At 35.6% G+C, this 12,267-nt stretch overlaps 1 protein-coding gene across 7 annotated transcripts in view; it reads right to left on the reverse strand.

Annotated features, from left to right (window-relative positions):
• The window catches only part of MARK1 (microtubule affinity regulating kinase 1), a 61,652-nt gene that overhangs the window by 2,611 nt on the left and 46,774 nt on the right, over positions 1-12,267 (reverse strand). For 3 of the 7 annotated variants that reach the window (XM_087774740.1, XM_087774742.1, XM_087774744.1), the window contains exons 13-17: positions 11,202-11,395; positions 8,491-8,591; positions 5,483-5,644; positions 4,429-4,683; positions 1,597-1,641 (exon numbers count right to left, since the gene is read on the reverse strand). In XM_087774740.1, the coding sequence (XP_087630866.1) occupies positions 1,597-1,641; positions 4,429-4,683; positions 5,483-5,644; positions 8,491-8,591; positions 11,202-11,395 (757 nt within the window). The remainder of the gene's footprint in view (positions 1-1,596; positions 1,642-4,428; positions 4,684-5,482; positions 5,645-8,490; positions 8,592-11,201; positions 11,396-12,267) is intronic. The other 4 variants (XM_087774741.1, XM_087774743.1, XM_087774745.1 and 1 more) reach the window with 3 other exon arrangements.

The following is a 12,267-nucleotide window of genomic DNA, read 5'->3' on the forward strand; positions in this document are numbered from 1 at the left end:
TCCCCTCTTTTCCGCCTTTCCCGCTTTTGCATTTATTATGTATTTTTGACCTCTCTCTGTGTAAAAGGACCTTATAATAACATGCTTTATTTTAACTGATGAAGCAGAATTTTGTGCTGTAATTTGGTCGTAAACAGCTTGTTTGTCAACCAGTTGAGTACAGAGTCAGCAGCTTTTTCACCAAAGAAACAGTGACATGTAGGCACCAAGTATTTTAGTTGATAAAATGACTCGGACAAAATTTCAAGGGAGTAGTTTCCAATGAATGTTCTTACTCTGATGCTTCCTTACCGAATAGATGACTTACTCCATTCTAGAAAGCATTTTGAGAAACAGCACTAATTATTTTAAAGTAGTTCCACAGCCAACTATTTCTGTTCCTGCCCCAGGTACTTAAGACGCCTGATGCCTCCCCATCCATCACTGGGGAAAGGTGCTGTTCTCATTTCAATAATCTATAAACTGTCACTATTCAGAGAGGAGTCAAAACAAGCATTTTTAATTTCACTTTCAGTGTGTTCCCCAGAGAACCACATCGCTATTAAGGCATAGAGCATGGCAGGGATAAGATCTCAAACAACTTTTAGCCCAAAACAGACACTGTAGGATGACAAAAAGTAGAGGAAGCTAGAGAATGAAAGCAAGAGCTGAAAGCAACTTCACACTTCATTTCATCTGAACATTTGATTACTCTTTTCCCTTTCCATGTCAAGAATTTGACAGCTAACAGACTTTGAATTGAAAAGAGCTAACGTAGATAAAATGCATTGTGTATTAAACAATGTATCCTGTTAAGAATGTGCTGCTTTTTTTTTTTTTAAATAAAGGCTTTCTGTTTTGAAAACTAAGTTGATACTTTCTGTACGTAACCAGTTTAGAATGCAAACTACAATGCCTGTTCATTAGAGAGCATAAAAATAAAAAGTTATGCACTGTGCTAAGCACACCAAAGATGCAGAACCAAATGCTGAAACATGGAAAAAGAGCAGATATACTGGAAAACGAGCATATGAAGGAATGCTTTATTACTAACAAAGCATCTGCAGATTTGTGTACAGCAGTTGCCATACAAACTCAATATTTAGCAGTCACCAGCCTTTTTGTCTGAATGTCACTTATTTTATTCTCAGAGCAAAGTGACATTCATTTCTCAGGGACTGGAAGGTGTTTACTTCTGGCAAACAGCAGCTTTAGTAATGAACAGAGTATGTAACTATAGTAAAAATTTAATATATACACACAGACACACACAAAGTATACTACATTTTCCACTGAAACCAAAAGTAAACACGATTAAATATTTATAAGCCCAAACACGATTTTAAGTGCCTAAATGATTGGTTAACTCCTACCCGGGGCTTTATTATTCAAAGGAATATGCTTAAATAAAGTTTTATATTAAATACTTCGCAGGAAAGTAAAAATGAGGGATAAAGGACCTCACCAAAACCCCCTCCCCCCCAATAAAAAAACATTTTTGAAATGCAGATTACTTAAGCACTATTCTATTTTACATCCTGATTAAAAATCTTTAAGAAATCACTTAAACCTTGATGCGAAAGACCTAGGAGCGAAGTATTAATAGTGGCTCCTCACCTTGAGGTGTCAGTTCTGCCACTGGCTTCGCCTTCACTTGGATCCCTCAAAACAAAGTTAAGGTTGAGATTCAATGATAAAGGTGAAAAATAAAAGTTAAGAAAACCTACATCTAGAACAATGTTAAATAGCTACTGAACAAAAAAAAAAAAAAAAAATAAATCAGTAATGTCAAGCCTAATACTGTTTAATAGTATTTTTTCACAGCTGTAATTTTAATTTCCGTTTATGATACCTTAACTTCTTTCAGCTCTGACATGTAATTGTTTAAAGTTTTTTTTAAACTGATGGTAAAATTAACATGTTCTCAACCTACTGCAGACAGAGCAATGGCCACATGTAATTCCAGCAAGCACAGAGGAGCAGTCGATCAAGGTGGTCCAGGGGGGCTCCGCTCTGCACCCTTCTGGGCCAGGCCTTTAGACCTCAGTCCTGAAAGCACCGAGGTACATGCCCATGCTTAAGCACACTCAAGTAATTAAAGATAAGACGTGCCTAAGAGTTTGCAATACCAAATGTTTGGAGCCCAGTTCAGAAAGGTTACTTCAACATCTGCTTAACGTTAAGCAAATCAGCTGTTACATTGACTTCGACAAGATTACTGGTGAACTTGAGGTTAAATATATATTTTTTATCTTGTTGAATTAGAGCTGTACTTTACCAAGGAACTGTTTTGTATTATGCCTTTTTAGTCTGAAGCAACTTGAAAAATATCCAGCAATTGTATAAGCCACCCAGGTATGTTCCTAGTGCTGCTGTACAAACATTTTAGCACCCAATTTCAATTAGCTAATTAACTTAATACCTTCAAAACACAAATACTTTAGTAACTAACATCAGAGAAGTATCATCTGACATAAACCATTGATTAAAAAATACTTCAATACCCTATTCATTAAGCATTCTCATTATGCATTTATTTTATATACTTACCAGAAAAGGCATTTACCTTTGCCAAAAGATAGTAAAAAAAGTCTTTCATGACACCTTCTAATCAAAGTATGCTTTAAACCATTATTTCCTGAACAGTACAGAAGTTAAAAGGCATGCAGTTACATGATCCAACTAGAAGAGCAAAAAACCCCCCTGAACCTCCACCCATGTAATCCCAGCCACTAAAAATCTCAAACAACCCAAAGTTTAAAAAAATAAAAACACAACAACACACCAACAAACACACGCCCCCCCCCAGCAACAAAACAAACAAAACCCCTACAAGGCCTTCACTATAGGAAAATGTATTTTTAGCAGTATAAAACATAATAGGATATTGTATAAAAAAGTTCTATTGTAAAGATAATTTTAAAAGACATCAATTTACAATATGTTAATTCTAAATACACAATGTACAACATTATTTTAATATTGTAGTTTAACATAATGAAAATATTAATTCTTTGATCTGACTCTCCAAAAAAATTCAAGATACCATTCCTTGCAAATAACAATGAGCTATAAAGCAAAAAACCAACCTGTGCTCTTGAAATTGGTTAGTTACTTAACAGAAAATACCTTTCTTCCCATTTGGAATTCTACACTGACACACCTGACTAACTTCGCTCTAACTTTTTTTTTTTTTTCTTTTTAAAACCAGAGATCAAACTCTCTCCCCCCAACTATGTAAGTGCTGGAGATACCAATAATGGAGGATCATAGTCATGTATCTTCAGGTTTCTGAAAAAAGAAAAGCAGTCACATACTTTTTTTTTTTTTAGGTCATCACAGGAGGTATTACTTAGACAGACACTGATGCACTATCAGCTCACCAGGTTAAATCCATTCTATGAGGAACATAACTGCATTTCTAGCTTTCTCTCTTCTTTTCCCTTGTAATACCACCTTACGCAATTCATATTTTACTTATAAATTTGCAACTACTAGCTTAACCTAACTTTGATTTTTTTTTTTTTTTTTTTAACACACAAATCCGAGAATTCACTACATAACAGCATAATTCTGCAAAGAAAATAGAGGCTTCCAAGATATAATTCTGTTGTAAAACTGACAATAATGCAGTATGGACACATCCATAAGTAGGCTTAAGAATTATAGGTAAATCACTGTCAGAAAGAGGCAAACTGATAATTAAGTCCCCTTTTGGGAAAGCTATTGTGACTGTTGAGTCAACAGTCATTTGATTTTAAGCAGCGTATTTGGAAGTCTTTGCCAGCACCTCTCCTCACAGTATTACTACTGTTAGCATCATCACAGGAATGAACATAGGTCCAGGGTGTGTGGGTTTTCTTCTTTCAGAATCCTGAACTTACATTTGAAGAAGCTGGTAACATGATATGAGAGGCTGCATGATACTGAAATATTAGTATATCCAGACTTCTGCCCACTTCTAAGCTTCTCATTTATTCACAGACTTAAGAATTCCTTTAAATAATTTGTTATACCTATTCCCTCTAAGCACAGCGATAAAATTGTTGCAACGAACTGCACCCAGTTAAAAAAGTAAAATACTGTTAACATTAAGCAATGACTCATTTTTAAGTCACTGCTTCCAGTATTTAAGTTCATTTGATTTTAACTTAATTGTAGCATCTTTGTATTTTAGCTGAAAAGCATGAGCAAAAAAAATTTTGAGTAGCGTTCTCTTGCTCCTTTAAGACAAAGAAGCAGAATAGCTCGTCAAACATAATGGTTACAATATACACAGAGAAGTAAAACAAGGCAGGTTCTGGAAGGAACACACAAACAAGCAGCATTCTAACTAAATTTACATTTACTTCAAACTTAAACTAGAAATTCTCAATGACTTTGCAATTACGGCCCTAGTTATAGGCTGGGCTGTTTTTTTTTTTTTCTCTTAAAAATCAAGGTACTAACCTGCGAACAAACTTGGAAGTTATCTTGCTTATTATACCAGTTGATGTCCCTCTTCTAGCATGTGCAAAAGCACCGGTTTCATGTGATGGTGAGGCGGGCGGTCCATTGTAAGTGGCATTACGCCGCTCCCTTAGCTGCTCACCATGGAAAGTGCTTCGACTTGAACTCCCCCGAGGAAAGCGGGTTCGGTCTGGAGTGGTAGTGCTAATACTATGAGCAGACGGGGAAGCAGCAGGCACTCTTTGAGTTGCACTGCTGGGAAAACAGAAGCATAAATAAAGACTATGCTAGAAACCCTCCTACACGACAACCATTTCTCAAAGATAGGAAAAAAACCCCGCTCTTGATTCTTTTTTTTTTTTTTTTAAAACCTGAATCCGCCACTGATTTGCTTTTATGATTCATACTTAGAAATAATCAAGAGATATTTTCATTGTAAAATGAAATTATTTCAAGTATTAAGAGCAGTTAAAAAAGTATACACAGATAACAGGACAAAAGGTAGAAAAGTCTGTAGTAAGATCTGAAAGTGTTCCCAGCCCTCTTCTGGAAAAATATGTTCATCAAAACCTTTAACACACAAACACTCTAAAAACTTAACAGATATTTCTTAAGAAGTAATCATCTGGCACAAATAATAAATGTATAAAGCTATCTGGGCAGTTAATAGTAAGAGCAACTATACTATGCTGCTTTTAGACAGAAATGAGCCTAGCAATCTACAAAACCAAGAGGTTAGCATTTCAGTATTTCATTTGAATGGTGGTCTGTGCTGCACGGTCCTTTCTAAATTAGTTAAATTCTTAACTACTTAAGTTTTCCAGAAGCTTCCAGAGGAAGGCAGTCAAGGAACTTCTTTAACTGTATGCAAACATGTGTGATGAACAAAATCAGGCTTAAATCATCTGTAATACCCACACTACTTGAATAAGCTACTGTTAGAATGCAACACGACAGTTTTGAATAGATTACAAACATATTGAAGCATATCATGAACTGAACAACAACATTTTTAAAGTGCACAGCATTAAAGAAACAATAATCAATTTATTACCTTGGTCGGTAAGCTTCAGTGCCATCTTTGATGGTTGGCAGTGTGACTTTTATAGGGTGTCCAGAGGCAGACATGGACTTTTGATGTCGAGGCCGTGTTGATACAGCAGAAGCTACAGTAGAGCCTGCAGAAGACGTGCTACTCGCAGACATTTCTGTTAGGCTTTTACCATGGCAGCAAGGCAGGAGGGACGGACAAATGAAAAGGGAAAAGAAAAGTTAGTGTAAAACCCCATAGAAAACAGGGAAAAGAACAACTAATTTTCTTTTATAACATGGCAAGTGCTGTTTAAATAACCAGAAGACTGAGTGACCAGGCTGCCTTAGTCAGCTAAAATAAAGAATACAGAATTCTGAGAAAATTATATTCATCCACAAATCAAATCACCACATATGTTAAATTAGGCCTTTCCATTCCTCCCAAGATTAAAGCTTACACACACATTATTCAAAGTAATGAAGGCTACAAAGATTACATGGAAATAGTGAAAAATACTGAAAAAGAAATTTTCCAAAAACTTAGATTGATTAAATAGACTCTCTTTGTGTGAAATGAATACCCTTATTTTCAGTTAAAACTCAAACACCTAAAAGTTGGAACATTTGGAACTGCTGTCACATTATCACTTGGAAGTGGCTGTGTTTTTAAAGTACCAAGTTGTACTTCTCCTCTGGACTTTTCCATAGTGTTTTAAGGGAAAGGTAGCTCCATCAGAAAGCCCCGAGTTATGGAAGAGGTCAACAGGCAGCAACCACTCAACAGCCACGAAAGCAGTTCTGAATTATTTTTTCCCCGTTATTTACCAAAAAGGTTGCCATTTTTGAACTTCTGGTAAGCGGTCAAAATATTCTTAGGAGAGGAGAAAAATTCCCTTCCATTCTGATTAAGTTCTTCCAAATGTCTTCAGCCATTGAACAGTTAGAGGTGTTATATCACTAAGGAACAACGAAGACAAACAAAATAGCCTCCTGTCTATATTTCTAATAATTTTGTTTTCTACCATGGTAACACCGTGGAATGTTATGTATGTGGAATTACTTGTACCTTATTACATGCCTACTGCACTTCTTCAGCAACAAAAAAATTATATTCATTTCTGAAAGACATCTTCAATACCTTCGAGAATGTCAATATGCCATAAAATGCCTCTAACAGTGACAGCATTGCAATTTCAAAAAAATCCTCTGGTTATCAGTACCTGGGGCTGCCATGCTGGATGTCTTCCAAAAGGTAAAATCCCTACAGGCACATGATAACCAAAACTCCTCAACCTGCCTTCAAATAAGCATTGAAAAGTGAAATAAAATTTTGAAAAGCTGTAAAAGCTCACTCAGGAGCTTACCTCTCCGACAGAGACATGATGTAAAAGCCTGCCCACAACCCCAGGAAGAAGGCAGCGCGCCCACGGGGCGAGGGAAGGCTTTTTCCTGAGCCTGGCAGAGCAGCACCTGCTGCGGACAAAATGGTCCGCTCTACTTCAAGCAAAAATATTCTCCTCCTGTACCAGCTCTCTATCCCAGCCACTGCTAGGCTGAGCCAACCCTTTCAAGATACAGTTCCTTCCACCGATACTTTTATTTCTGTTTTGCCAAAGTGGCAAGGAAGGGATGAAAGTAGTGGCAAAACTACCATGTTATTAATTTTTAAAAACAAAAGTCAAATGACTTAAGTCAAACTACAGCTTTGCCTCTACAAGCATAAATGAAATTGCATTAATAATGTATTAGCAACAACAGTCCCAAAGCTAAATAATATCTGTAGCAAAGAGGTAAAGATTTTGGATGAATAATCCAATGACACAAGATGTTCAGCTACACCAAATCCAGACTGAACTGCAACATGATGTATGGTAGGAAAGGCAAAAATACAACTCAAAAGAAAATTCTCGTCCTTAATTTTTCAGAACATGCTCAAAGAATTGAGCATATTCATTGCACTGATGAAAGGAATAGGAATTAAGAGTCAGCTGTCTTTTCAGTACTGTAAATCTATTTTAGTATATATTTCAACCCTAAACAACCTGTGTTATCTTTCTTTTTAAAAAAATGATTGTTACAGAAGTTGTTCAAATATTTTAAATGGTACAAAAAAATTTGGAAAGACACTTTTGAAAACACCCATCTAATAATTTGAAATTAATATTGAAAATTAGTTTTGTGCTTTTTAACATACCTCCTTAAAGCAATTTAAATAGCTGTACTTTATGTGTTCCATAGCTCATCATTTAAATATAGATCCACAGCCCTATTTTTTTCCTATTTCCAAAATTAAATGCATCATTACTAGATTATGTTATTTCATGCTAGGGATTTTTTGGTTCATTTTACCTTAACCATTTTATTTAAATAGCTTAAAAAAAATCAAGAGTAGGATCTATTGCTTTAAACTAGAAAAATCCAGGTTTTTTTACTCTCCATTAAAGCCAATGCTTTATTTTTCAGTCAGGTACAGGGGTTAACTAACACCAAGGATTAACAAAGAACATACTTCTTAAAAAGTAATTGTGGCAATGTTAAATACAATAGTATTTAACAAAACACACTAAATCGAGTGTAATTATCATCCCACATACAGATACAAATTGGTTACCATCACTACTAAAATATTATTTAGGCCAAAAAATGGTATCAAAAAGGATTGACGAGTCTTAACAATTTCAACTTTTTGAGTGATTACTAGGAGAAATGAAAAAGGATCAGGCTACGCCATTAGGGCACTCCATCTGAAGTTCTCCACAGTTGAACTGCCTACTTAGTTGTGAGCATAGTTACTCTGTGGTGGAAGACACCCCTTGGTAATAAATGTGATTCCATAAAAAGAGGCAAAGGCAGACATACACATTTAGTTATAAGTTTCATCACAAACATAAAAACTGCAGTGGAAGACAAGATGAAAACATATAGTCGGACTTTATGTACTCCACACCATGCTTCATAACAATACTGATTAATTGCATAACCTACTTCTTCTATGCCTCAGTTCTTGTAGCAAGAAAAGTTGAAGAATACCTGCTGTCCTTCCCATTCTGTATTGCAGAATAGCGATCTGAAGAACGTTCACAAACGTAAGTGTTCCTCCTTGTCATTCCACTACCAGAAAATACATTATTCTAGAAGAAAATTAAGACTAAAATTAAATTAAATACTTTCTTCTACTATATATTATGTTGTACAAAAATGTAAGCATTGGAAGCAAATCAAAATAGAGTTTCAGCTGTTTATATATATTCTTAATGTCTTCAAATGAACTAGGTTAATCTGTTGACACAAATCATTATATCATTAGCTATTTTTTTCCAATAGCTCATTCACCATCTCATTACTGTACCACTGAGAGTACGCTAAAAGTGGAGAAATTTAATTTTGCTGACACTTGTTTTACTAAGTATTATTATCCAATTCCCACATACTATGTTACTGAATTATTTGGCTTTGGGATCAAAAGAACGAACTGGAATCCCAGAGAACACAGCTATCTGGCAAGCTGAAAGGCTTCCCTGTGCAGGTTAAGTTGCCAACTAGAGCTCCAGCCTTACAGTTTGTTGCCCCCGTCAGAGGAGTTCTCAAGAGAAAAATGAAAAGATTATCGATCGGCATCAGTCAACCCAGAAATTATGATGCAGATAACATGCCGAATAGGTCTTGTAGCAATGAATACTGATGGAACTTTCTTTGTTACTAATTTCAGTTTGCACACGCTTCATAAAATACCTACAAACGTCCTCTTCCTCCCCCTGCCATGCACAGATTAGCTGCTCAAGATTTACTTTCAGTACATGACGTACCAGTCTCAGTTTTTAATACAGTACATATTGAATTCGGGGTGGGAGAGGTTTGCAGAGTGCTAACATTACATATTGATGCACGCTGGCAAAAGATTTCAAATACATTAAACTCAGGGTACTGTAGGACATCATGAACTCTGCAAGATTTACTGTGTGTTTAGGTCTCCCTCATCTACAGCTTTTCGGCATTAGTATCACCCTGCAGAGACTACTGAATAAACTGTTTCAAAACCAATTTGTAAGGAAGATTAATGACTGCAGTAACTGTTTTTGAAATTAAACTCTTGTAAGTTAGGCTAATATGACTGAAGGTGATAAATATGTTTTTAAGAAATTCTGCCTTCTCTAACAATGTTACCCTCAAAGTTACACAAAAGTATTTTAAAACTGTGCACATTAAATTAGCTTTGTTCATTTTAAATGTTTGAGTTTTAAAAAACTTAACTTTTTTTCTGTGTAAGCTGCTCAACCTTAACTGCTGTTGCAATATCAGACACCACTATTCCTTCATTGTGCCCATCACAAAGCCTTTCAAAGTCCCCAAAAGAGTAACAGAGCTAAAAATGTGCGAATACTGAAGTTGCCATTAGCAAGTAAATAAATTTCTCATTCTTCATAGCAAAGATACTCCATTTAATTAGTTCTCACAAAGCAGAGAAATGCTTTTGACATATCAGCTTGTACCATACATGACTGTAATCAGCTTTGGGGCAATATAGTTTTGGGAAAGCTCAGATATGAAATCTAATCTTAGAAGACTCAGTGCATGCAATCCACACAGCCATAATTTCAAAGACTCTTGTGGGGTGGGAGGAATGCTATTTAAAATTTGAAAAAAAAAAAAGTTTAAAGCATCTGCAGATATATTGCAGACACAGCCTGCAGAACATTAAGAGTTAAATGAACTTCAGCATTTATTTTGTTTAAAGAGAATTCTAGCAGAAACGCGAATCATCTTCCCAGAATATCCAAGATGGGAGCCAGCACATAGAATCCCAAAGGACAAAGAGAATTCCTGCTGCTCATCTACTGTTGGCCAGAAGATGGCCAGAATTTTTGTATTTAATACAGTGCATCTCTTAAATAGCAAAAAGTGTGCTTGAATCTTAAATTATGATTCATGTGTATTCCCCCCACCCCCATGAACTCTTGCTCCTAAGTAGCTGTTTAAATACCATAAAATACTTTTTCATTGTGTATCGTAAAACCTGATACCACTGCACATGAACTTCCACAAGGCAACGTAGATGCTTTCATATTAGGAGAGACAGACTCTCCTATTTGGAACAAAGCTGTCTGAGGCAGTAATATGATAGTGGTTTACAATACTACAAATGATATCATAACAGAAGAACTAGCAAATTAATCATTTCTTAATATAAGAACCAGGTTGTAACTCAGAACATCAACAGGCACACACACCAGGGAACAAGTGGGTTGTTCCCCCTCACATCACCCCATTTCTGAAGTCCAAAATGAAGTGGTTTCAGAAAGCTAAAAGACAAATTCACAGAGAAAAAAGTTCATGAGGGGTATCATGTAGCATCATTCAGATGAAATCTCCAATTCAAGAAGTCCCTTGACTTCCTTGTAGATATGCAAGCATTAGAAACCAGAAAAAGAGCACTCTGTTAGCTCTGTTCTTATGTTCTTTCATGTCCACTATTTGTCTTGACAGATCTTCAGTTTGCCCAAATGCAGACATTCTTGTGCTTACTGTTATGTTAGTGTTAGAAAAAGTAAAGTTGTGGGGGGAAGGGAAAGGTTTATTTTAAAAGACATCCACTGTAGCCTATTTCTGTCTGCCAGTAAAAGTTACCAGAAATAGACTTAGCGGCTTATTCAGTAACCATTATGTCTATAGTAACCTTATGCTGCAGATTTTGTTTAAATAGGGAAAACCAAATATAACAAGCCAAAAGCTCACACACTCACACTGGGAACTGTAGTTGATTTCTTTCTTTCTGGACCCACAAGTGGACTTGCAGCCATCTCTCCTTTGGATCCCACTGTAGTGCTGCTAAGTTTGCGTGAGACATCTTTGTCCCAGTCTTCTTTCTGTTCACTTTCCACACTATTTGCCTGAGCCCTTTTTGTGTATGACACAGCAGGAGGAATTGAGGGACCAACTGCCAAATAAAAACAGTATTAGTAATACCTAAAAATAATCACTGCATTTTTCTTGGCCAAAATAGTCTAAATATAATTCTCAAGTCCAAAAAAAGTATTTGAACAAGTATGACTGCAAACTCAGCACATGTACCAACCTATTAAATTGAGCTTTGACAGCCTACGTTCTTTTTACCCACTCTCTCTTCATTACCAATTTGCAGTTCAGAATTAGTTCCCATTTCATATCAATATGTAAAACCTAGAAGAGTATTGTAATTCTCATTTCAAACCCATGTAATTTATGCAGTATTATGAAAAAAGGAATTAAGAGCATACTTTTCAAATTACTTTTTTTAGTACTTTTTGCCACATATCTTTTCTTCTAAACACTATGAAAGATCTTTTTCTCCTGAAAACCCTAGAACTATTTTGTTTAAAAGCATGTTTATACTTGGAAAAATTACAGTTCTTTCCCCCTCATCATTCTTTAAAATGCTTTGGGGCAAATCCTCCATCAATAGAATTTTTACATTCCCTTGAAATAAAATTACATCAGCTGATCATCTTCAGAATATCGGTTACTTTTTTGGAAAAAACACCACCACACTAACACAGGGAGAATAGTATTGGGGAAAAAAATTAGAAAGAACAATGTAGATTAGGCAAAGGGCCAAAATTTTAGAAATATTTCTAGTCATTTGATAGTTCTCTTTGAGGGAAAAAAGAAAAAATCACCTTTCATTTAATGTTTTAAATATGCACTCCTTTTTGATGTAATCACTTTCACCTGAAAATGTTTCCTGAATACTTGGTAAAATTGTTGTCTCCTGGAAACAGTTTGGCCCCAACTCCAAATGTACTGATAAACATAATGGTTTGCAGCCTTTGA

The sequence above is a fragment of the Nipponia nippon genome, unplaced genomic scaffold (genome assembly GCF_047370975.1).
Source record: "Nipponia nippon isolate SJK-2023a ecotype South Korea unplaced genomic scaffold, ASM4737097v1 scaffold_4, whole genome shotgun sequence".
NCBI classification, from domain to species: Eukaryota; Metazoa; Chordata; class Aves; order Pelecaniformes; family Threskiornithidae; genus Nipponia; species Nipponia nippon.